The 27,973-nt window shown below is 43.9% G+C and overlaps 1 protein-coding gene across 1 annotated transcript in view; it reads left to right on the plus strand.

The window, feature by feature from the left end:
* Positions 1–27,973, plus strand: part of IPO13 (importin 13) — a 113,938-nt gene that overhangs the window by 62,237 nt on the left and 23,728 nt on the right. The window contains exons 8-15 of the mRNA XM_068239488.1: positions 348–495; positions 4,111–4,292; positions 10,310–10,336; positions 10,460–10,594; positions 10,799–10,942; positions 12,283–12,363; positions 14,731–14,868; positions 23,192–23,288. Of these exons, the coding sequence (XP_068095589.1) occupies positions 348–495; positions 4,111–4,292; positions 10,310–10,336; positions 10,460–10,594; positions 10,799–10,942; positions 12,283–12,363; positions 14,731–14,868; positions 23,192–23,288 (952 nt within the window). The remainder of the gene's footprint in view (positions 1–347; positions 496–4,110; positions 4,293–10,309; positions 10,337–10,459; positions 10,595–10,798; positions 10,943–12,282; positions 12,364–14,730; positions 14,869–23,191; positions 23,289–27,973) is intronic.

Genomic DNA, 27,973 nt, shown 5'->3' on the forward strand with positions numbered 1-27,973 from the left:
GGGAAAAAAAGCCCGGGCTTTTTTTTTTTTGATGGGTGGAGCTTAGATAAAAATGCAGCTAAAAATGATGCTTTGGTAAGAAAAACAAAGTTCTGATGCTGTGAAACTGTTAAAGAAACACCAAGTCTTTTCAGTTCTGCTGAGTAGATTTTTAGTCCGGAGGTTCACTTTAATGTAGAGGTTTTTTTTTTTTTACAGCACCATTATGGCCAACTCTCAAATGTAGGTACCACACCATAAACAAACCACTAGCCACCCCCATCCTGCCTGTCATTCTAGCATGGGATGTCTCACATTGTTTATTGTGCAGTGCATACTACCACTAACTATAAACCTTGTCCCTCCAGCACACAGAAGCATTGTTGTACGGCTTCCAGTCCATAGCAGAGACTGTTGATGTTAACTATTCAGATGTTGTTCCGGGACTCATCGGCCTCATTCCGCGGATAAACATCAACAACGTACAGCTGGCAGACACCGTCATGTTCACCATCGGTAAATAAAGTTGGTTAATAAATTACAACTGATGGCTATTCTGTTGATTTGAAAGTCACTTGTATTTAAATTGTGGGGTTAAATAAGAACTACATTTTCTTGTGCTGTAGAACCAGTAAAATGTAAGAGATACATCAGGGTGCATTTAAGAGAACAAAGCTGTCTGTGTCCACCCCCATTACTGGTAATACAGTTACAGCTCATTAGAACAGACGCCCTGCATTGTGTACTTGCACCTGGTAAGATGTTTGCCTTTCACCAATGTATGGCATGTATAGTTACCATAACTGTCTTCTGTCTACTGAAACTTTGGCCATGGCACAAATCCTCTGATGTTCCATTTATGTCTAAAGAACAATGTAGAGTTAAACAAAGTTTATATTCAGGAAGAATTAATTTCCGTGGTGCTGGCTGCTGATAGTTTACCACATTTTCTTTACAGACTTCAGGGAAAAGTAAAGATCCATTACACAAGCAGGAAAAATAATTCTGAGAAAGCAAGCTTCACTTAAAGGGATACTGTAGGGGGTCGGAGGAAAATGAGTTGAACTTACCCGGGGCTTCTAATGGTCCCCCGCAGACATCCTGGGCCTGCGCAGCCACTCACCGATACTCCGGCCCCGCCTCTGGTTCACTTCTGGAATTTCTGACTTTAAAGTCATAAAACCACTGCGCCTGCGTTGCCGTGTCCTCGTTCCCGCTGATGTCACCAGGAGCATACTGCACAGGCCCAGTATGGTCTGTGCCTGAGCCGTGCGCTCCTGGTGACATCAGCGGGAACGAGGACACGGCAACGCAGGCGTAATGGTTTTCTGACTTTAAAGTCAGAAATTCCAGAAGTGAACCGGAGGCGGGGCCGGAGCATCGGTGAGTGGCTGCACGGGCACAGGATGTCTGTGGGGGACCATTAGAAGCCCCGGGTAAGTTCAACTCATTTTTCCCCGACCCCCCCTACAGTATTCCTTTAAATATGCACTATTGCCATGATTGCAAGAGGACAAACCTTTGTGTTTTTGCCATTTGTAGAAAACTGAAGCTGCCTAGATTTGGAATTGAGAATGGTTTAGAGGACAACTGAAGAGAGGGGGATATTGAGGCTGCCATATTTGTTTACTTTTAAGAAATCCCAGTTGCCTGGCTATCCTGCTGATCCTCTGTCGCTAATACTTTTAGCCATAGACCCTGAACAAGCATGCAGCAGATCAGGTGTTTCTGATATTATTGTCAGATCTGACAAGATTAGCTGCATGATTGTTTCAGGTGTTATTCAGATACTACTGCAGCCAAAGAGTTCAGCAGGGCTGCCAGGCAACTGGTATTGTTGTTTAATAGGGAATAAATATGGCAGCCTCCATATACCTCTCACTTCAGTTGTCCTTTAAAGAGAATCCCAATCCATAGCTGATGCCCCCTTTCCTACGAGAATTATTTACCTTTTCTAAAATAATTCATCAGGGATGTCTATATATTTGATATTGTGGTTGAAACCCCTCCCACAGTGTGATGTCAAGGCCATGGCCCTGACCATTTCCTGTCTGTGAACCTTGTTGCATTGTGTGGAATAACAGCTATTTTCTATTGCCAAGCAAGCAATATCTCCCCATGTGTGTGTTTGTGTGTGTGTGTGTGTGTTTGTGTATATACATACACCATACTAATACGGTGTTTGACCCCCTTTCACCTTCAGAACTGCCTTAATTCTTCGTGGCATTGATTCAACAAGGTGCTAAAAGCATTCTTTAGAAATTTTGGCCCATATTGATAGGATAGCATATTGCAGTTGATGGAGATTTGTGGGATGCACATCCAGGGCATGAAGCTCCCGTTCCATCACATCCCAAAGATGCTCTATTGGGTTGAGATCTGGTGACTGTGGGGGCCATTTTAGTACAGTGAACTCACTGTCATGTTCAAGAAACCAATTTGAAATGATTTGAGCTTTGTGACATGGTGCATTATCCTGCTGGAAGAAGCCATCAGAGGATGGGTCCATGGTGGTCATGACGGGATGGATATGGTCAGAAACAATGCTCAGGTAGCCCATGGCATTTAAACGATGCCCAATTGGCACTAAGTGGCCTAAAGTGTGTCAAGAAAACATCCCTCACACCATTCCACCACCACCACCAGCCTGCACAGTGGTAACAAGGCATGATGGATCCATGTTCTCATTCTGTTTACGCCAAATTCTGACTATCGAGACTGATCAGACCAGGCAACCTTTTTCCAGTCTTCAACTGTCCAATATTGGTGAGCTTGTGCAAATTGTAGCCTCTTTTTCCTACATGTAGTGGTGAGATGAGTGGTACCCAGTGGGGTCTTCAGCTGTTGTAGCCCATCCGCCTCAAGGTTGTGCGTGTTGTGGCTTCACAAATGCTTTGCCTCATACCTCGGTTGTAATGAGTGGTTATTTCAGTCAACGTTGCTCTTCTATCAGCTTGAATCAGTCGACCCATTCTCCCCTGACCTCTAGCATCAACAAGGCATTTTCGCCTACAGGACTGCCGCATACTGGATGTTTTTCCCTTTTCACACCATTCTTTGTAAACCCTAGAAATCATTGTGCGTGAAAATCCCAGTAACTGAGCAGATTGTGAAATAATCAGACCGGCCCATCTGGCACCAACAACTATGCCACGCTCAAAATTGCTTAAATCACCTTTCTTTCTCATTCTGACATTGTTTGGAGTTCAGGAGATTGTCTTGACTAGGACCACACCCCTAATTTGCATTGAAGCAACTGCCATGTGGTTGGTTGATTAGATAATTGCATTAAAAACGGCTCTCCGTGTGGAGATAGGCGAAAATAGCCGATCTCTGTTGGGTCCGCTGTACTGCGCAGTAGAGCGGCCTGACAGCGATCGGCTATTTTCACCTATCTCCGAGGCGGAGAGCCCATACTGCGCCTGCGCTGGAGCTGGGAAGGTAAATATTTACATCCCTGCTGTTCGGGGAGCTTTATCGCCGCCGCCGTGGGACCAAGGAGGACGGAGGAAGCCTCAAGAGGATCCAGAGGCTTCCCCCGCCTGAGGTGAGTACCCCCCAGGGGAGGTTTTTTTCATTGCTAATTACACCAGAGAGTCGAAATGTGTGCATCAACCAAGTGAACCTGACAAATCTGGCTTTGCAAATTTGGCCTATTGGCTAGTCACGAGACATTGCTCATGCAAATATGCATTTGCTTTCGCATGTTTTTTTTCATTACAGGATCTCTTTAATGAGGAATTGAACAGGTGTTCATACATACATACATACATACATACATACATACATGCATATATACATACATACATACATACGCATGCATTTGGGGTTGTTTATTTTTTTATTTTTCTTGTCTGCCAGTGTAGTGAAGATGACGACCCGCAGGCTCAGGGCGGGTCAAAGAACATGAATGAATTCCACTGCGCATCTCAATCATTTCTCGATCTAGCTTCTATTTTGTAACGTCTCTCTTTGCATGGTATTGATTTACCTTTTTTCCTATTACTACTATCTTCCCCCAAATATTCCTTTTAAAGATCATTAAATAATAAAATGGCATTTACAGTATATTGTGTGTAATTTTACTAAAAGTGGAGTTTTCCATTGATGTTGGTCCCCTCACTGTTTCAGGCGCACTAGCGGAGTGGTTGGCTGACCATCCAGTCATGATCAGTAAGGTTCTGCCTCTGGTCCTCCATGCTCTGGGGAACCCAGAACTGTCCGTGTCTAGTGTGTCCACACTGAAGAAGATTTGCCGGGAATGCAAGTACGATCTGCTCCCCTATGCTGCCAACATTGTGGCCGTGTCACAGGTAATGTACATGTGTTACGTTGTTTTGTGCTTCTGATCACTCGATCAGCTGAACTGATTTTTTTATTTTTAAGTGTATGAAGATTTGTCACCATTGAAAACCTTTAACACCCACTGGCAAATCTGTGGTAATGGAGAACGGCAAACGCAGTAATATAGTGCCAGTTAACACTTCTTCATCCTGAGTGAGAAATTCAATGTATGATTATACCAGGTGTGTCTTCATTTTCGAGTTGGGTTTGGCTGATTTTGCTATCGATTTACATGATGCCTAATATACAAACTCCCTATACCAAACACTAACCCCACCCCACCTACTCTTATCATTAGCCCCCTACCTATGCCTGACACTAATCCCCACCCCAGCCAAACTATGACCACTGTCTACCCCCTAAAGTATCTCTTAATACTAACGTTTCTAGTGTCAAACTCCAGTGCCATTAGGTGCTTGCCAAACTTGATGTCCATAGCTCAGCTAATAATGCCAAATCAGATGAAAATCTACGGTATTTCCTTTTTTTTGTCCTAATGTCAATCGACAATATGGATAGGATAGGAAGGAAAATCTACATAGATCGGGGTGAGACAGGAGTAGCACTAGATCGATGGCCCGTAGCGTTGCACTGCATCGAACACTGGTAATGATATCAAACAGGAAACCCAGTGGCCCCTGGGTAATAGCCCTGGAATTGGCAAAAAAAAAATTACATTTTCATTTTTGGTTTTGCGTCTTACAATGCGATTTTCATTGAATCAGAGAATACACTGAAATGCAGCATGCCACACTTGTTTTTAAAACACACACAATTGAAATATGGTAGTGGAAAAATCACTGCGATTTACGACACACACACACACAGACACAGACACACACACACACACACACACACACACACACACACACACACAGATACACACACAGATACAGACACACACAGATACAGACACACACACAGACACACACACAGACACGCACACAGACACGCACACACACACGCACACAGACACACACACGCACACAGACACACACACGCACACAGACACACACACACACACACCACACACACCACACACACCACACACCACACACACACACACACACCACACACCACACACACACACCACACACACACGCACGCACGCACACGCACACAGACACACACACGCACACAGACACACACACGCACACAGACACACACACACACACACCACACACACCACACACCACACACACCACACACCACACACACACACACACACACACACCACACACCACACACACACACCACACACACGCACACAGACACACACACGCACACAGACACACACGCACACAGACACACACGCACACAGACACACACACACACACACACACACACCACACACACACACACACACACACCACACACACGCACGCACGCACACGCACACAGACACACACACGCACACAGACACACACACGCACACAGACACACACACGCACACAGACACACACACGCACACAGACACACACACGCACACACACACACACCACACAACACACACCACACACACACACACACACACACACACACACACACATAGACACACACACGCACACAGACACACACACGCACACAGACACACACACACACACACACACACATACGCAGCACCACCAGGGACCTTTCCGTATTCCAGCAACGTGAGGGTTCCTGCCCTCAGTATCATACAAAAAAAACAGAAGGTTGCGGCACACTGCTCTTTATTGAGCTCAAAGTTTCAGCAATACAGCTTATAGCAGTTTCGGGTGAACCTCACCCTTTATCGAGCTTAAATATATCTCTATCAGGGGATGAGCATCACAAACCAAATATTATGCAATACTATGCAAAACATGCAGACAGCACTGGAGAACCCCAATCTCCATAAGAAATATATAAATACAGAGGGGCTGCAGCACACAACAGGAAAACAGTGACAGGGGCTCTTGGTTACGCTTTACCGTGTTTAAGCTCACCAACTGCGCCAAAGTGTCCCCGATCTGGTGAGTCCTACTCTAACTAGGCAAAAATGCTAGTTTTTATCAGCGTTCTAGTGGGAACCATGCCAAAAGCCCAAGGGTCTACTAAATGGGAGAAATGAAATTAAAAACACCTCACCTTCTACTAGCTACTAACTGAACTATGGGCTCCGCTCATTTATATGCATGCGTGCATAACCACGCCCACCTCTAGCACAGTTAAGCATATAAATGAGCGGAACACACACACACACACACACACACACACACACACACACACACACACACACACACACACACACACACACACACACACACACACACACACACACACACACACACACACACACACACACACACACACACACACACACACACACACACTATGTATGTATATATATAATTATACAGTGTGTGTGTGCTGTCCATGTGATTCGCAAAATGTATGCTATCAGAAACACTGATCATAATGCGTTTGATGGAAAGGGATCCTAAGGGCTCATTCATGCTACAAGAGCTTTTCTAAGCGCTTGTGATTTGAAAAGCTCTTGCTAATATTATCCCATGTGTGTGTTCACACTGGAGCCATGTGATTTTGTTAAAATCCTCCATAGCATTGCATTAGCAAGAGCTTTTAAAATCTCTAGCGTTTAAAAAGCTCTTGTAGTGTAAATCAGCCCTATAGGCATTTAATTATGCTGTTGCATATATAAAATGCAACTGTGTATTAAGCAGGGATGACACTTGTCCTTCTTTCTGTGCATTGCGGGAATGCACTGAACAGATGTCCCGTTTTCTTCAAATGGGCGTTTCACAATATCTGTGGTCTTATGTTTACCCTGACAGCTTGTTGATAGGCATGCACCAAGTGCAAAACACACCAAAACCAAAAAGTGCAACAAACTGATTTCATTAGCGCACATAAATCCACGGACGATGTGAACTGTCCATTGATTTGCATAGGATGTTGTGCATTCCGCACAGTGCAGAAAACAGCATGCAAAGAGGACAAGTGTGATCCTTGCCTAAGAGTTGCTGTGTGAGAAATTACCACTAGGGGGAGATCACATAATCGTTCATTTTTAACCATCTAAAAGTCTGACATCAGTATTGGTGTCATTCCGAGGTGGAAGCTAAAAGGATATATGAGAAGTTTGTTAAATGGTTGATTAGTTATCTAGCCCTGTCACTGTCCTATGTATAGAGTCAGTGTAGCCCTGTCACTGTCATGTAAAGAGCCAGTGTAGCCCTGTCACTGTCATGTAAAGAGCCAGTGTAGCAGAGCTACACTGACTCTATACATAGGACAGTGACAGGGCTACACTGACTATACATAGGACAGTGACAGGGCTACACTGACTCTATACATAGGACAGTGACAGGGCTACACTGACTCTATACATAGGACAGTGACAGGGCTACACTGGTTCTATACATAGGACAGTGACAGGGCTACACTGGTTCTATACAAAATACAGTGACAGGGCTACACGGACTCCATACATAGGCCAGTGACAGGGCTACACTGACTCTATACATAGGACAGTGACAGGGCTACACTGGTTCTATACATAGGACAGTGACAGGGCTACACTGGTTCTATACATAGGACAGTGACAGGGCTACACTGACTCTATATACATAGGACAGTTACCGGGCTACACTGGCTTTTTACATAGGACAGTGACAGGGCTACACTGACTCTATACATATGACAGTGACAGGGCTACACTGACTCTATACATATGACAGTGACAGAGCTACACTAGTTCTATACATATGACAGTGACAGACTGTCACTGTCATATGTATAGAACTAGTGTAGCGCTGTCACTGTCATATGTATAGAGTCAGTGTAGCCCTGTCACTGTCCTATGTAAAAAGCCAGTGTAGCCCGGTCACTGTCCTATGTATAGAGTCAGTGAAGCTCTGTCACTGTCCTATGTATAGAGCCAGTGTAGCCCTGTCACTGTCCTATGTATAGAGTCAGTGTAGCCCTGTCACTGTCATATGTATAGAACTAGTGTAGCGCTGTCACTGTCATATGTATAGAGTCAGTGTAGCCCTGTCACTGTCCTATGTATAGAGTCAGTGTAGCCCTGTCACTGTCATATGTATAGAACTAGTGTAGCCCTGTCACTGTCCTATGTATAGAGTCAGTGTAGCCCTGTCACTGTCCTATGTATAGAGTCAGTGTAGCCCTGTCACTGTCATATGTATAGAACTAGTGTAGCCCTGTCACTGTCCTATGTATAGAGTCAGTGTAGTCCTGTCACTGTCCTATGTATAGAGTCAGTGTAGCCCTGTCACTGTCCTAGGTATAGAGTCAGTGTAGCCCTGTCACTGTCATATGTATAGAACTAGTGTAGCGCTGTCACTGTCATATGTATAGAGTCAGTGTAGCCCTGTCACTGTCATATGTATAGAACTAGTGTAGCCCTGTCACTGTCCTATGTAAAAAGCCAGTGTAGCCCGGTCACTGTCCTATGTGTAGAGCCAGTGTAGCCCGGTCACTGTCCTATGTATAGAGCCAGTGTAGCCCTGTCACTGTCCTATGTGTAGAGCCAGTGTAGCCCTGTCATTGTCCTATGTGTAGAGCCAGTGTAGCCCTGTCACTGTCCTATGTGTAGAGCCAGTGTAGCCCTGTCACTGTCCTATGTGTAGAGCCAGTGTAGCCCTGTCACTGTCCTATGTATAGAGTCAGTGTAGCCCTGTCACTGTCATATGTATAAAACTAGTGTAGCCATGTCACTGTCCTATGTAAAAAGCCAGTGTAGCCCGGTCACTGTCCTATGTATAGAGTCAGTGTAGTCCTGTCACTGTCCTATGTATAGAGTCAGTGTAGTCCTGTCACTGTCCTATGTATAGAGTCAGTGCAGCCCTGTCACTGTCCTATGTATAGAGTCAGTGTAGCTCTGTCACTGTCCTATGTATAGAGCCAGTGTAGCCCTGTTACTGTCCTATGTATAGAGCCAGTGTAGCCCTGTCACTGTCCTATGTATAGAGTCAGTGTAGCCCTGTCACTGTCCTATGTATAGAGCCAGTGTAGCCCTGTCACTGTCCTATGTATAGAGCCAGTGTAGCCCTGTCACTGTCCTATGTATAGAGCCAGTGTAGCATTGTCACTGTCCTATGTATAGAGCCGGTGTAGCCCTGTCACTGTCCTATGTATAGAGCCAGTGTAGCCCTGTCACTGTCCTATGTATAGAGCCAGTGTAGCCCTGTCACTGTCCTATGTATAGAGCCAGTGTAGCCCTGTCACTGTCCTATGTATAGAGCCGGTGTAGCCCTGTCACTGTCCTATGTATAGAGCAAGTGTAGCCCTGTCACCGTCCTATGTATAGAGTCAGTGTAGCCCTGTCACTGGCCTATGTATGGAGTCCGTGTAGCCCTGTCACTGTATTTTGTATAGAGTCAGTGTAGCCCTGTCACTGTCCTATGGATAGAGTCAGTGTAGCCCTGTCACTGTCCTATGGATAGAGTCAGTGTAGCCCTGTCACTGTCCTATGGATAGAGTCAGTGTAGACCTGTCACTGTCCTATGTATAGAGTCAGTGTAGACCTGTCACTGTCCTATGGATAGAGTCAGTGTAGACCTGTCACTGTCCTATGTATAGAGTCAGTGTAGACCTGTCACTGTCCTATGTATAGAGTCAGTGTAGCTCTGTCACTGTGTCATATGTATAGAACTAGTGTAGCTCTGTCACTGTCATATGTATATAGAGCCAGTGTCGCGGTGTCACTATTATATGTATAACATCTGTGTCGGTCTGTCACTGTCGTGTGCATAGAGTCGGTGTAGCTCTGTCACTTTTATGGTCATACATACAGAGCCAGTGTAGTTCGAAGCCAGCATTACTCCACTATACTGTGTTGTATTTCCCTCGGAAGCTGGAGCAACCAGGGAAAATCTGCATCAGCTGCAGTCTTGAAAGTCTATATTGCAACAATAACATCTGTAATGTAACTATTATGCCACAATTTCTCATTTACATGTTTTCTCTTCTTACATTGCAGGATGTGCTGCTCAAACAGATCCACAAGGTAATGCAGTTCAGACTCAGGCTTTATGTTGTAAAATAACACGATCAGCATATGAGGGATGACTGGTCAGCTGTTGTGTGATGGAGGTGACTGTCTCTCCTGATTGTGGATCTTCTCTTGCAGACCAGTCAGTGTATGTGGCTGATGCAGGCGTTGGGCTTCCTGTTATCTGCACTGCAGGTGGAGGAGATTCTCAGCAACTTACACTCGCTCATCACTCCCTACATCCAGCAGCTGGAGAAGCTGGCAGACGAGACGGTGAGTGGTGCCCGCCATGTGCTATTGATGGCTCAGGGTTATGTAATGATCAGAGTTTACTCCACTGTAACCATCCATTCCACCCCCCCAAACATTCTGATTGACAATCCTGAATGATTCCACTATGCTAGGCTTTAACCTCCTTCTTCCTTCTGTATTATTTCTATATTTAGGGAATGTAATTCTAGTTATTTTTCTATGCAGCCGAACCCCTCCAATAAACTGGCAATCATCCACATTCTTGGCCTCCTCTCTAACCTCTTCACTACGTTGGACATCAGCTGCCATGATGATGAGCATGAGGCTGCAGAGGTGAAGAAGTTACCGGTGGCACAGGGCCCCAACCCAGTAAGTCAGCTGACCCTATCCACTGTCTCTTTTAAAGCAAACCTGAAGGGAAACTAAGAAAACGATTTAATTTATATTCCTAATCCTACATAGGACTTTCCTGAAATCTGATATTGTGTATTTTAAGGAAAACAAATCTAGGTCTATTCTCTGCACTCAGAAGTCTTATTTTTTTTCCTAATCACACAAGCGTTTTATCAACTCTGAGATACTCTGTAATCCTTCCTCACCTCTTCTTTCTTTTTTCCCTTCTCTTTTTTTTCTTCTGTATTTTGTCTCTTCTCGTCTCATTTTCTCTTCCTCTCTTGCCCCATTTTCTTCAAGAGATTTTCCAAGCTTGAGGCCAGATAAGGGGCCTGTTAATAGTCTGGTATATGGTTAATGTCTGTGACCTTATTTCACTCCTTCATTCATCAATGTGCTGTATATATTCTAGTATAAGTCTAGAAATTTAGGTCAGATTCACTTCAAAGCATAGGCGTCGACTTATACACAATTCACAGGCAACACTGAGCACACTGAGTTATGTGTGTACTAATAGTGACATTCCCATTTGCAGCAATTTACCCAGTGGTAAGTGATACTTTGAGGATAGGAAATACCAAGAAAACGCAGGTCTGAAAGTCTAGGCCACAACAATTAACAAGGAAAGAGGCGGGGAAAATACTGGGCTGCAAAAAAGGGAGTGAATAATTGCGGCACTTGGGGGCCTGGAGGAGGTATTGGCTGCACTTAAATGGACTGGAATAATTAATGGCTGCAATACTGTATGCAGTAAACCCTCCTGAGCCCCAAGTGCAGCCATTGACTTTGCTGGGTAGACTCATACTTGGGTAAATAAAAAATTCCAGCTTAAGAGGGTAGAATATTGGAGTCGACTTATATACAAGGTCGACTTGTATTCGAGTATATACGGTAGTTTTTGTTTTCTTTTGATTGCGTTGTTTTATCTTGGCTGTTCAGCTACATACACATGCTGGATTAAACTTGTCAGGGACTGCCCATAAGGACCATCTTGAGCAAGTATCTGTGAAATCTCACTGTAAGTTAAATGTAAGAACGATGCAGTGGATACCAGAAAGTTATCTCAAGATAGATAAATACATTTTGCTAAATTTGTAAATGACAAGACTGGGGAGCAGATAAAGATTCTAAAGTTTCCTATCAACATGAAGGCTACAATGGACATTATATTTAAAAGCTGCAAAAAATATTTGTAGAAGTTATATTTCTCTCATTTGTAGAAGTTGTATTTCTCTCATTTGACAAGGCTCTAGCTTTCCTGTGTTATGATCGACATACTTTAAAGTTCTCTTTGCGATTCCCGTGTCATTGTACAGGTGGTGCTGGTCCTACAGCAAGTCTTCCAGTTGATCCGCAAAATTCTTAGCACGTGGCTTAACGATGCGCAAGTGGTGGAGGTGAGTGTCAGAGATGAAACAAGAGTTGTGGCTGGCATTCCCCCGTGAGGGTCAACTGCAGAGGCATCATAAGTCAAAGCCGAGCCTCATCCGTGCAGTCAGAGCGAGCTTTGTTGTAGACGCTCCAGCTGTGAGAGGCACAGCATGGCACAAGGATGGCAAACCTCTTATTAAGTATTACAGAGAAGCCTCTACCAGGCTGTCTCTGTTTATCATGCTGTGCTCTCTATTGACTGCAGAGAACAAATGAAATGTTGTCAGCCAAGCTCTCGCCAGGTGCACAGATGAAGCCAGGCCTTGACTCTGTATGACACGTCTGCAAGTCGGTATCTGGGGCTTCTGCATTAAAACTGAGGGATTTCTCACGAGTGTGTAATGCTTGGTTCGAAGAAATCCCTTATTACATTCATACCTATATGCAGTGGCTCTGAGAGTCCGAAATACCAGAGTCTGAAGACTACGCGTAGTAACTTTACTAAATGAGTACACACTAAATACAAAACAATTCAAGCCAAAAAAGCAAGGAAAATGCAGAGTTTAGAAAGCCGTGTGGATTTATGCTTAAAAGACAACTGAAGCGAGAGGGATATGGAGGCCGCCATATTTATTTCCTTTTTAAAGGACGAAGCACCCTCATGTATTTTACCATATATATATATAGATCAGTGGGAACATTAGAGAAAACACCTACCCTGCTCTCTGTTTCATCCTTCACTGCTCAGCCTACTTGTTATCAGCCTTGATAAAATCCCATACTAAGCATTTCAGTCTGGCTTTGCTCAGGAATCATTATAGCGGAGTCTAATTGGGTGTCTTTTCCAGCCCAAGCCTGCCCCCTTCTGACTCTGCTTTCCTGTTATGTATATTTGCAGCGTCACAGAGAGCAGTGATGAGATGGGAGGAGCTGCTAATGTAAGGGCATTTTGAAAAACATTTTTTTAAATCTATATTTGTTAGTCATAAGAGGTTTTTTAGAAATGGTGATTTCATTTTTCACAATGCCCACTAAATAATATACTTTTCTGATAAACTGTGTTTTGCATGGAGTTTTAGTAATAAAAAAAACGGCACACCAGAGCTGCAAAAATACCAGGTATTTATTTTGTAAAATCTATCGGGAGATATGTTTATTTTGTACCAAAGTGTTCATCTCTGGTTTCCTTTAACCTCCCTGGCGGTAAGCACAGTGTCGGGCTAGCCACCGCAGGGGATTGCATGGCCCCGGGAGGATTTTTTTTAAAATAACATTTTTTATATTCTTCAGCTAGCACTTGGCTAGCTATCTGTGCCCCCCAAGTGCCTCCGGTCCCCACCGTTCGCCCCCGATCCCCGCCGCAATACCCCCCCCCCAGGGATCCCGCGATGGCGCAGCCTCCCAATCAGCTCCAGGCTTTGCTATGGGGAGGATCGGGACTGCGCATGACGTCGATGACGTCATGTCCGATCGTCGCCATAGTTACGAGTGAAGCTAATTGGGAAGCTACGGCTCTCGCGGGATCGCGGACGGGTATGTACTGCCGGCGGCGAATGGGGGGGGGGGGTGTTCAGAGAGGTGCCGGGGGACTTGCCGCACATAGTTAGCTAATTAAAAAAATCCCTCCCGCGGATGCAGCCACTGCATCTGCGTACCGCCAGGGAGGTTAAGCAATACTAATTGCTTGGCTGTCCTGACATTATTGTCAGATCTGACAAAATTAGCTGCATGCTTGTTTCTGGTGTGATTCAGACACTACTCCAGTCAAATAGATCCGCAGGGCTGGCAGGTAACTGGGATGGTTTAAAAGGAAAGAAATATGGTAGCCTCCATATTCTTCTCACTTCAGTTGTCCTTTAACTTTGCATTGCTTGTTTGGCTTCAGATTTCAAGGCTGCAATGCAGGGAGTTTAAATGCATCTTTATGCAGGGGTTGCACCTGTCTTTCAGCGCACATACATCATGTGTCTTCTGCACACCATGTACGTTTTTGTATGCAGAAAAGTGTGCACATTTTTTCACATCAGCTAATGTAATCGATAGTGAAAATGGATAGGAAGTACAGAATTATGCTGCTGGATGTCGGTTTTTTTTTCCCCCCCACACGCAAAAAAATACACTCAAGTGTGAACCAGCCCATTAATTTCTAGAATAATGGATATTTGGTCTTTGAATCAGGCAAGTTTAGTAACAGAAATGTAACAAGTCGAATACATTTTTGTACTGTTATCCCATTCACTGTATTACTTTTGATTGCTCTGTTGATTGCTGCCTGTGGGACCAGCATTATGTGTATGAAGCATGTTTGATTCCACACAACAGTACGACCTGCCCTGAGTTCATTTGTCATTCGGGTGCCTCTATGTTGTTAATAAGAAGACTTGCTGTTACAGGCCGTGTGTGCTATATTTGAGAAGTCTGTGAAGACCCTTTTGGATGACTTTGCTCCCATGGTACCTCAGCTCTGTGAGATGTTAGGCCAGATGTACAGCACCATTCCCCAGGCCTGCGCTATCGATCTAACACGACAGGTAAGTAACCTCCACAAACAATGCAACAGTCTGAAGTATACATTATGCATTTTCAGAATGTCTGTGGCGTTGCTGTCACATTAAAGCTCTTATTAAGGAAAAACGCGCACAAATGTCTCAAACCGGATAAGATCAGAAAGGTCTCACAATTCCAAGCACTGGGGGAATTTCCAGGAGATCCTGTCAGACAATGTCCTAAAAATCTTTATCCTTGGACCAACACTTCCACATGTAAAGAAGAAGAAAGACAAATATAGCGTAATCCTGCGAGTACGCAGACTCCTTATCAAAAATGAAAAGGCCGTCACCAGGATCCCTTAATGTGCCAAATGCTAGAAAGACACCTCTAAAACAGTAGCAGTGCCAGGACACCCCCCCAAGGTGCCCGCACTCACCGCACTGGCCTCCTAGATCTCCGGAGGTAGGATTGAAGGTATATGGGGGTTTTATTCAGAGATGTCTCAAGACCTTGGTTACAGCCTGCCCATCCAACTAAAACTTAAAAACAGCGGATATAGCGTAATATTGCCAATTTATTAAAAAAGGGTTAAAAACGGATTCACTCACAAGCCTCGCAGGGTAACAAGCGTGTATCAAAAACAGTTAGGGTCCCCGGGAACCGCTCAGCTGCTTTAGCGTCAGATCCAAGCTCGCTCTGTCTCCCCGCCGGCACTGCTTCCTGGTCCAGTCACGTGCATCAAAGCTCCGCCCTATGCATTTCGTCAATACGTTGACTCATCAGGGGCTGTTGATGCACGGGTGACTGGCTGAGTTATACTGACTAAACTCCTCCCCTCCTATGCGTATTGCAAAGCTCTATTAAAAAAGATTAAAAAGAGATAAAAAAAAAAGAGATAAAAAAGGGAATTTTGCATTGCGGAAACCCGTAGGATCCTCAGTTCCAACCTCTGAGCGTCCCCTCACATAATAATGACCTAATCTAATACAAATACAACAACTCCTATTCTACATCGATCCCCACCCCCATACACATTTCAATGCCATTGCTTACAACCTCTCTACTTCCTGCCTTGAAACCAAGCTCATAGCAAATAGATCTACTCATACATATATCAGATATCCTGAAACCCACCATTATCCATTATTAATGAAGCAGTTTATATCCAGGTCTATGTTAAGACCTTTGGGTGCTGCGGATTCTAAATCGTGAATCCATCTAGTTTCCTTCTTGGATACCTCCCTCACTTTATTGCATCCTCTCCATGATGGTATCAACTTCTCCACTCCGCAGAAGAACATTTTAGTTGGATCAGATCCATGTTTTTCCTTAAAATGCAAGGATACACTATGTAACATAAATCCCTTTTTGATATTATTTATATGTTCTCCAATGCGCTCTTTAAGCGATCTGGTGGTGCGGCCCACATATTGTAAGCCGCACTCACACCAGATCACATACACGATATAAGTGGAGGAACAATTAATATGGTTACGTATTTTAAAAGTTTTACCATTTACTGCAGACACAATCTCCTTTGATTTGACCGGCTTTGCCTCCCTACAGCACTTACAGGACCTGCAGGGAAAAAACCCATCAGACTGCCACCCGGTTAAACCTGGTGGTCTAGGGGGTGCAACACAGCTGGGGGCCAGGGCATTCTTTAGGTTCTGAGCCTTCCTATACACAAAGGATGGTCTCGGGGGTATAGCTCCCCCCAAAACATGGTCTCCCTGCAGTATACCCCAGTGCTTATGAAAAACTCTTTCCACCTGTTTGAATTGTGCAGAGAAGTTGGAACAGAAAGCAAAAGGGTCAAAAACATCTTGGGTTCTATCCTTTGAGGAATGTATAAGGGGTGTTCTATCTAAATTGGCCACCTCCTGTTGAATTCCCTCTAACCATATCATATTGTAACCCTTTTCTCCAAACCTCTGTTTGATAACCTCAGACTGACGGGTATAGTCTTCAATTTTAGAGCAATTCCTCCTAATGCGTATGAATTGTCCCTTGGGGACTCCCTTCAGCCAATTGGGGTGATGACAACTTGTGGTCTCTATATAGCCATTCCGGTCAGTTGGCTTAAAGTAACTTTTAGTCCCAAAATTAGTCCCTTCCCTCTCTATCACCAAGTCCAGGAAGTTGATACTTACCTTACTGCTCTCTGCGGTCACCTGGATGTTAGACCTCAGTCCATTAATATCCCTTATAAATCTATTGAATCCCTCCTCATCCCCCTTCCAGAGGATGAGGAGGTCATCAATGTACCTTTTCCAGAGCAATATTCTATCACCCCCCAAGACAATGGCCTCCTCCTCCCACAGGGCCATGTACAGATTTGCTAGGGACGGAGCAAAGGCCGCCCCCATTGCACATCCGTACACCTGTCTAAAGAATTCCCCCTTGTGCCAGAAATAATTCCTGGCCAGGGCAAAATCTAATAATTCCATTAAAAAATTAATTTGTGCTGTAGGGAGTTCTGATCCACAAGAGAGAAAGTGTCTTGCAGCTTCAACCCCCCCTTCATGGGGGATGTTCGTATATAAGGAGCTTACATCAGCCGTTGCGAGAATGACATTCCCCTCAATCTCCAGTCCATCCAGGACCTGCAACACATGTTTGGTGTCCTTAAGGACCCTAGGTAGTCCAGAGATCAAAGGCTGAAGAAAATGGTCCACATACTGAGACTGAGGTCTAACATCCAGGTGACCGCAGAGAGCAGTCAGGTAAGTATCAACTTCCTGGACTTGGTGATAGAGAGGGAAGGGACTAATTTTGGGACTAAAAGTTACTTTAAGCCAACTGACCGGAATGGCTATATAGAGACCACAAGTTGTCATCACCCCAATTGGCTGAAGGGAGTCCCCAAGGGACAATTCATACGCATTAGGAGGAATTGCTCTAAAATTGAAGACTATACCCGTCAGTCTGAGGTTATCAAACAGAGGTTTGGAGAAAAGGGTTACAATATGATATGGTTAGAGGGAATTCAACAGGAGGTGGCCAATTTAGATAGAACACCCCTTATACATTCCTCAAAGGATAGAACCCAAGATGTTTTTGACTCTTTTGCTTTCTGTTCCAACTTCTCTGCACAATTCAAACAGGTGGAAAGAGTTTTTCATAAGCACTGGGGTATACTGCAGGGAGACCATGTTTTGGGGGGAGCTATACCCCCGAGACCATCCTTTGTGTATAGGAAGGCTCAGAACCTAAAGAATGCCCTGGCCCCCAGCTGTGTTGCACCCCCTAGACCACCAGGTTTAACCGGGTGGCAGTCTGATGGGTTTTTTCCCTGCAGGTCCTGTAAGTGCTGTAGGGAGGCAAAGCCGGTCAAATCAAAGGAGATTGTGTCTGCAGTAAATGGTAAAACTTTTAAAATACGTAACCATATTAATTGTTCCTCCACTTATATCGTGTATGTGATCTGGTGTGAGTGCGGCTTACAATATGTGGGCCGCACCACCAGATCGCTTAAAGAGCGCATTGGAGAACATATAAATAATATCAAAAAGGGATTTATGTTACATAGTGTATCCTTGCATTTTAAGGAAAAACATGGATCTGATCCAACTAAAATGTTCTTCTGCGGAGTGGAGAAGTTGATACCATCATGGAGAGGATGCAATAAAGTGAGGGAGGTATCCAAGAAGGAAACTAGATGGATTCACGATTTAGAATCCGCAGCACCCAAAGGTCTTAACATAGACCTGGATATAAACTGCTTCATTAATAATGGATAATGGTGGGTTTCAGGATATCTGATATATGTATGGGTAGATCTATTTGCTATGAGCTTGGTTTCAAGGCAGGAAGTAGAGAGGTTGTAAGCAATGGCATTGAAATGTGTATGGGGGTGGGGATCGATGTAGAATAGGAGTTGTTGTATTTGTATTAGATTAGGTCATTATTATGTGAGGGGACGCTCAGAGGTTTGAACTGAGGATCCTACGGGTTTCCGCAATGCAAAATTCCCTTTTTTATCTCTTTTTTTTTTAATCTCTTTTTAATCTTTTTTAATAGAGCTTTGCAATACGCATAGGAGGGGAGGAGTTTAGTCAGTATAACTCAGCCAGTCACCCGTGCATCAACAGCCCCTGATGAGTCAACGTATTGACGAAATGCATAGGGCGGAGCTTTGATGCACGTGACTGGACCAGGAAGCAGTGCCAGCGGGGAGACGGAGCGAGCTTGGATCTGACGCTAAAGCAGCTGAGCGGTTCCCGGGGACCCTAACTGTTTTTGATACACGCTTGTTACCCTGCGAGGCTTGTGAGTGAATCCGTTTTTAACCCTTTTTTAATAAATTGGCAATATTACGCTATATCCGCTGTTTTTAAGTTTTAGTTGGATGGGCAGGCTGTAACCAAGGTCTTGAGACATCTCTGAATAAAACCCCCATATACCTTCAATCCTACCTCCGGAGATCTAGGAGGCCAGTGCGGTGAGTGCGGGCACTTTGGGGGGGGGTGTCCTGGCACTGCTACTGTTTTAGAGGTGTCTTTCTAGCATTTGGCACATTAAGGGATCCTGGTGACGGCCTTTTCATTTTTGATAAGGAGTCTGCGTACTCGCAGGATTACGCTATATTTGTCTTTCTTCTTCTTTATATGTGGAAGTGTTGGTCCAAGGATAAAGATTTTTAGGACATTGTCTGACAGGATCTCCTGGAAATTCCCCCAGTGCTTGGAATTGTGAGACCTTTCTGATCTTATCCGGTTTGAGACATTTGTGCGCGTTTCTCCTTAATATACAGTATATATATGTTTGCACAGTGACATTGAGAAACGCAAACCACTGAATTTGTTTTTACTTCCTGAAGCGCATATCTGATTTGAAACATTAAAGCTCTTAGCAAGACTAAGTGTGTTTTGGTAGGAACGCCTGGATACCAGGAAAAAATGGCCTGCAGCTGACACTGAATGTATTTTATTCAAATGTAATCCACTTTATGGCCACCAGAGGTCACTGTTATTCTTGTGTCAGCAGCTAGCTTACTTTTGAGATATCAATCTAATTTTTGTAAGCTGGCTTCTGCTGACAGACTGATATCTTTGTACAGTGCAGTGAAATCCGTTGAGGGCCTTAAGTATTGGGGAGTGTGAGCTACCACGTTAGGTTAGTTATGGGGAGCTGGAGGGATTCATTAGGAAATAAAAGGGAAATTGCTGTTTAAAGTGAACCCAATGTGAAAATTGATGAGATAAACAATTTATCCTCCTACTCCTAAAAATGACTAAGTATCCCAGGGCTTTCTTTTATATTTAACCACTTCAGGACGAGAGCAATTTTCACATATCAGCACTGCTCCCATTCATTCACCAATAACTTTTATTTCTTATCACAGCTAAATGATCTATACCGTATATGCTCGCATATAAGCCAAATTTTTGGGACAAAAAAGTGTCCCAAAAGTGTGTGTGTGTGTGTGGGGGGGGGGGGGTGTCGTCTTATATGGGAGTCATGTGTGTAGTGGGTTCCCCCCGAGTACAACTCCCACCGCAATGTAAAATAAAAAGCAGTTCACTGATGGCTGCGTAACTGCCCCGTCATGTGCTTACTGTGTGCTGGAGGTATAATCAGGTGGCCGTGTTCCCCTTCAGTGCGCCACCAGACAAGATTGCTTTGAAGTGCCCACTGCGTCACTCTCCCCCGAGTGTCTCCACAAACTTATGCAAAGTGGTGCACCTCTTGCCTCCGGGACGCCGCAGAGACTCCTCCGTAACGGAAATCCATAACAGTCTCGTCTCTATGATCCCCGGCCCACGTCACACAATGCACTGCTAGAGAGAGCGTCATAGCAACGAGACTGCTATGGACTTCAGTTACCGAGGAGTCTTGGCGGTGACGGCCCGGAGGTAAGAGGCTGCACTTTGCTATGCCTACGGAAAGTCTAGGAGGGACAGAGAGACACAAACTGGACACTTCAAAGCTGCCAGACATTATTGTCTGGTGGCACGCTGGGGGGTAACACGGCCACCTGATTGTACAAATAAACCACACCACTTTGCATAAGTCTGTGGAGACACTCCGGGAGGGGGGAAACGTAGTGGGAACTTCAAAGCTGCCAAACATTCTTATATAAAGGGCAACCCAGGTTTGTAAGTATAATACTTACTTCTCATTATTACCTCATTTTCCAAAACCTACTACAGTATATTGGGCTCTCGGTCTCCATTTGTTTAATGCCAAACATTCTTGTTTGGGGGCACGCTGGGGGGTAACACGGCCACCTGATTGTACCTGCAGCACTGAGCACATGAGTGGGGGAGGGGGGTCATGCAGCAGGCAGCAGAAAGTTTTTTTCTTTTACATTGTGATGGGTGCTGCACTCGGAGGTCACTACCTGGGGGTCATGCAGCCTTCAAAGCATAGCTTTGTCTTTTACCATATACTGTATTGTAGTGGGGGTTGCATCAGGAGGGGAAGGCACGAATGACTATCCTGAAGTCCATAAATGCACCCTCTTCCATCATCTTTTACCAAAGCCTGCAACAAATTCAGTACAGTGAAGCACTCTTTTTGCATTTTTCTGAGTCTTGGTTTATCATTTCCATCTGCACCAGTATAGTATTTCTTACCCTCGGCTTATATGCGGGTCAATCATTTTTTAATGTTTTTTGGGGGTAAAAGTTGGGGTCGGCTTATATGCGAGTATATACGGTATATTGTTTTTTTCAGGACAAACTAGGCTTTGTGTGTGGGAAAATTTTGTTTAATAAATACCTTATTTTCTATGCATTTTATAGGGAAATTAAGGTAAAAAATAGAAAAAACACACTATTTCTCCATTTACATCCATTATAGCTTTACAATGAACAGAGCTTTACAATGAGCTTTACAATGAACAGTGCTATGTATTTGCTTATCCATCCTGGTAATTATAACATTTTGATCATGTTCCTAGCACAATGTATGGTGACAATGTTGTTTCTGGAAATAAGGTGTCTTATTTCTGTTTTGTGCTTTTTGATTTCTCATTGTACACCATCAATGAGTACGAGACCTTATTTTCAAAAATAACAGTAATATACCCTTATGGTATACATATTTAAAAATCCAAGTTCCTAAGGTAACAATACATGTTTTTTCTCTTACATTCTCTCACTTTGTTTTCATTCGACCAATCTTTTATTTGGTACAGAATATGCAAACATTTAATTGGTTTGGATTCAGTTTGTGACTAAAAATAATACACAAGACATGGGCCTCAACCCTAAAACTTCATAAACTCCATTCTACAACTTATCATGGTTAAAATGTTACCATGTTGGATTGAGTTTGTCCCTACCCATTTTATGTGACATGTGTCCAAGCTTTAAGACACACCAAAATGTATTCTACAACTTGTCACGGTTAAAATGATACCACATGTGCCTCATTTAGTAACAATCTGGTGTTGCACTCTCCCCAAATATACTGGATGTATATATCCGTCCAGATAGGCTTAAATGGTTAAATATTTTACAAAGTATGTTTTATTTTTTACTATCTCTAATCAGTGACAGCCTATTAAATGCCCCGGAGTTAGAAAAAGGTCAATAGTTCATATATTTTATCTCTCCCTGTCCTCAGAAGTTTTATTCTGCCAGGAAAACTTTTAAGGTTGCAATTGCTTATTAACCCCCCTTAAGGACCAGGGCAATTTGCATGGGAGGGGTAAGTTTGGGGGGGGGGGGGGGGTCGGACGGCCGTATCCCGTCTGTGGCTGGCTGATCATGGTGTCCCCCATGGAGGCAGGTGTCCCCCCTGTAGCTGGCAGCCATCACTCACCTTCCAGGCTCCAGCGATGAGCCGCAGTAGCCACCTCTTCTCCAGCCGGCATCTCCACTCCAAATGACGCTCAGGTCCGGGTCGCGGCTTGATGACGTCATCAAGCCGGGACCCGGCGCTGACGTCAGACGGAGCAGAGATGCCAGCCAGAGCAGAGGTGGACGCCGTCGCTGGAACGGCACAGAGGTGAGTGGATCCTCTTCTTTTCCCCCCTACCGCCGCAGCTGTCAAAGTGATCACTACGATCCAACGGCGATCGTAGTGATCACGTGATCAGCAGCCATACGCAATGGCTGCTGATCACTTGGGGGAGATGCTAGATGTCATATGACAGCTTAATCTCCCATCTCCAGTGCGCACGATAGCGTTGGGACGGTTTGTTAGCGCGGACGTTGAATCAACGTCCGGTCAGAACCGTAGCACCACCTGCTGGACGTTGATTCAACGTCCGTGGTCCCCAAAAGGTTAATGTTTCATACTGTTTGAGATAAACATGTTTATCTCATCTTGTTACATATCGCCTTAGGTACACTTAATCTTACAGGTAAACTAAATCCTTTGTATGTTTTTATTTTTTGTTTTCTCTGGCAGATGGTTCACATCTTCGCCCATGAGCCTGCGCATTTCCCTCCAATCAAAGCACTTTTCCTGCTGGTCACATCGCTGACTCTGTCTCTGTTTCAGCAAGGTTAGTTCTCTCAGGACAGGTACTCTCTGTGCTCCGGCCACTTCCTCTCTGCTTCAGCCATCTGCCAAGACTGAGTACTTGCATGGCTGTAGGTTTGCCAGCATCTGATGAGGCTGCTGGAGTTTGAAGTTTAGAGGGATTTCTTGATAAGACATGGCATTATTATGTACGTACCATGATGCTGACTCGCTGTATTGCCATTTACTAAACCATATCCTAATAAACGATGCTAGAAATGAATATGCTAATAGGTCAGTGAGCTGCTAATAATAATAAAAGTTGATGCAGATTTGATGTTAACGCTATGCACCTGCTAATGGAACTGTTTCCAGAGTAGGAATATTCTCTAATATATATCTAGATCTTCCTTTTAAGTTAGGTAGTTTGGTAAGTGGGATGGTGATAAACTGAAATCATTTTTTTTATTATTACTGTGGATTTCAGTGAAAGTTAAACTGTGTTTTAATAAATTTCAGATATCAGCTTAAAGGACAACTGAACAGAGAGGGATATGGAGGCTGCCATATTTATTTCCTTTTAAACAATACTTGTTGCCTGGCAGCCCTGCTGATCTTTTTGGCTGCAATAGTGTCTGAAAAATATCAGAAACAAGCATGCAGCTAATCTTGTCAGATCTGACACTGTCAGAAACGCCTGATCTGCTACATGCTTGTTCAGGGTCTATGGCTAAAAGTATTAGAGGCAGAGGATCAGCATGACAGACTGGTATTGCCTGAAAGGAAATAAATGTGGCAACCTCCATATTACTTTCACTTCAGCTGTACAAAAAGTAAAAATAAAATAAAAATGTTTTAATGGTGATTCTATGTAAATGAGGGCAGCAGTCTTTGTCCATTACGTATGCAGACTCTGCTCACTGCTTAATATTTAATTCTGCTTTACTGTTACTCTATCTCAGCACAACCCTGTCAGGCTGCTGAGGCTGCAAAGTACAGTATTTCTTATGTAAAACGGATGGTATTTCCAGGAGATTCATTCCAGCACATTCCTGTCTCTCGGATAGTTGGCGGAGCTGTGTAAATCATTCTTTAATACCCCATTGCTTACGCTCTGTACATACCCTGCATTAAACTCGCCCGAGGTGGTCCTTAAGGGACTGCTTTGGCTGAGAATCAGGCTTGTGTACAGGGGTAACCGATGTTACTTAAAGATCTGGCATACTGAATATTTAGCTATGTCAGATCTCCATCGTTCTCCTGCTCATCCCACCTGCCAGAAGCCGCTCCGTTATGCGTTGTGTGTCAGCCCTCCTCCTCCATTCACATGAACAGACACATTGCTAGGCTACTAGTGCCTTTCTACAGCACTCCACCGAACTGCCGCCTGAGGGGTCACGACTCGATTCCTGCAAGTGATAGCCCCCATACATATATACAGCATACAGAGCATAAAGGACAACTGAAGCGATAGGGATATGGAGGCTGACATTTATTTCCTTTTAAAATCAGATACTTTCCCTGAAGAGAGGGAAGCCTCAGGATCCTATTGAGGCTTCCCTCGGTGGTCGGAAGCACCCTGTTGCTGAGCGCAGCCCCCCCTCCACATCGGGGCTGTGCAGCTCCTCTTCCTCTATCATGGCCACGCGAGCCTGCGGCTCCGGCTTACTGCGCATCCACGATCCAGGAAGAGGAGCTCAGCGACGGGGGACAACGGAGTAGCGAGGGAAGCCTCAATACGATTCTGAGGCTGCCCAATCTTAAGGTATGTATCTGATTTTGTACCCGAGCTTGGCTTGGCCTGGCTGTCCTGCTGATCCTCTGCCTCTAAAGCCTCATCTACACAATACAATTTTCCGTCAGATCAGATCTATTATATAAATCTATTAGATAATTTCCAACCGGTCCAATCGGATTGTGTTAAGCCTCATCTACACGGTACAATTTTCCGTCAGATCGTATCTGTTAGATGATTTCCAACCGGTCCAATCGGATTGCGTAAATAGATTTTGGGTACTTATCAAAGCAAAATTGATCTGAAACAATTTGGACGTCTTCACGCGATGCAATTTCTTATTAGATCTATCTAATAGATCCGTCTATCTGATGGAAAATTGTACTGTGAAGATGAGGTTTAAGTTTTTGCAATAGATTTTGGCTACTTATCAAAACAAAATCTATTTCAAAATTGATCTGAAACAATTTGGACGTCTACACACGATGCAATTTCTTATTAGATTTATCGTCTATCAGATAGACGATAAATCTAATAAGAAATGGCATCGTGTGTAGACGTCCAAATTGTTTCAGATCAATTTTGAAATAGAGTTTATAGACTCTATCTGATGGAAAATTGTACCGTGTAGATGAGGCTTAATAGTTTTAGCCATAGACCCTGAACAAGCATGTGCAAATCTGATGTTTCTGATAGGATTGTTGGCTGCATGCTTGTTTTTGGTGTTATTAAGACACTACTACAGCCAAATAGACCAGCAGGGCTGCCAGGCAACTGGTATTGTTCAAAAAGGGAATTAAATATGGCTGCTTTGATATTCTTCTCACTACAGTTGTCCTTCAAGTGGGACTTTCGGAAGCGCTGGTGTATAGCTAGATTGGACGCATTCGATGGTTTACCTTACAATTACTTTTTATCTCTATAGACATTTACCAAATGAGTGTTTGGCTTGTCTTACATACTTAAAGGGGCACTAAAGCAAAAAAAAATGTAAAATTTCAAATATGCGCAAATATAAACAAATAAGAAGTACGTTTTTTCCAAAGTAAAATGAGCCATAAATTACTTTTCTCCTATGTTGCTTTCACTTACAGTAGGCAGTAGAAATCTGACAGAAGTGACAGGTTTTGGACTAGTCCATCTCTTTATAGGTGATTCTCAGGGATATATTTTTTTCAAAAGCACTTAGTGAATGGCAGTTGCTCTGTCCAACTGCCAAAAAACTGTGTAAGGAGCAGGGAGGCTGGCCATCATCATTGTTTAAATCCTTTTTCAGGAAAATCTTTATAAAGAATAAAAGCCTTGCTGAGAATCCCCTATGAAGAGAAGGGCTAGTCCAAAACCTGTCACTTCTGTCAGATTTCTACTGCCTACTGTGACAGCAACATAGAAGAAAAGTAATTTATAGCTTATTTTAATCTGGAAAAAACGTACTTCTTATTTGTCTGTGTTTGCACATATTTTCAATTTTTCGCCATAGTGCCCCTTTAAATAGATACATACAGCCAGCAGAGAAATCCCAGAATATCTCTATATACAATTGCCTTCCTGAAATTATGAACCAACATGCATTTAGCAATGTCAATGCCACATTAGTAGTGATTGTATCCTAACTTTTCTATTGATTCAGATGTGAGCTGCCGGAACTGCAGTATTGTTTGTCCTTTTTAATGTGACGTCAGCATCCACGTGCCAAGCTATTAATGAATAAGACATGGCTCTTTCGCCTTGGAGTAGTTAGTAGATATACTTACAACAGTGAATAATGAATACAGACCGTGTAGCCTGAATGTCACAGTTCTGTGCCTGCTGTGTAAAACGCAGTATTTGCGTCAGAGTCTTCTAGTGTCTCAAAGGAGCTAAAAACAGATTCACATTAATCAGCCTTCTATAGCTGTGTTTGTCAAGAGTGATAAATGCATTCTTTATTCAGTGGCAGGAAGGGATTGACTAACAGGTTTTCTAAGAGGTTTTAATGAGTGGGTGATTCACTGTGTTCAAGAGATCCAGTTTATGAAACCCTTACAGGCTTGTCCATGAATGGAAGGTAAAGGCCAGCCATAATGCTCAGATGTGGCCATAAATAAGGTTAACAATCGATCTGTGACCGATACCGCTATGCAATATTACATCAGATGTTTACATAATGGACAGTTACTGCTTTTAGTTTCGAGTCTAATCTGTTGAAAATGTCTAAAGGTAGCCATACATCTAGCGATGATGGGCAGATTCGACCAAGAGACAAATCTCTCTCTAATCGAATCTGATTAGAAAGAGATCTGTCAGCTGGCTAGACACCGCAGGCCAATTCACTATCAATTTCATGCTGAAATGTATCTGGAATCGACCTTGTGTTACCCCCCCTCCCCCCGTGTGTGTGTGTGTGTGTGTGTGTGTGTGTGTGTGTGTGTGTGTGTGTGTGTCCCCTGCTATATATATATGACCTGGGCTCCCTGCGCGTCCCACGTGGTTACCTAGTTGCCATTACTCCGGCAACCACATGGTGCACGTGTAAGGGGCAAGGAGTGCGCCCAGAGCCAGCGGAGGACAAGCGGCAGCCACAGACAGGTATGTATAGTGCGCTGGGCACCGGTGGGTCACATTAGAAGGGACAGCATCGGGGGTCTCGTCACTCATCCCGATATTGCACGCTGTTACTGCCGCGCTCAGGGTTGAGGAAGTCGGCCCTGCATCTTGTAGCATGTGTGATCGACTAATGCAACCAATTTTGGCCCGAAATTGGTCGCATTATCTATCGGGCAAGCACTTGGTGCACCGATTTTCATCCAATTATAATAATCGAATCAGATGGTCGATCGGCCGCCAAGTCGCCTGATGTATGGACACATTAATAGTGTATTGTTGTCTTAACTGTTCCTAGCAGCCAATCAGATTTCAGTTGTTGTAGCCACACTCCCTAAGATGATCATATGTCACTGGTTCAATTTTACTGTTCCCTGCGTTCAAATGCTAAAATCAAAAAGCTTAGAAAG

Source organism: Hyperolius riggenbachi, chromosome 6 (assembly GCF_040937935.1).
Source record: "Hyperolius riggenbachi isolate aHypRig1 chromosome 6, aHypRig1.pri, whole genome shotgun sequence".
Lineage (NCBI taxonomy): Eukaryota > Metazoa > Chordata > Amphibia > Anura > Hyperoliidae > Hyperolius > Hyperolius riggenbachi.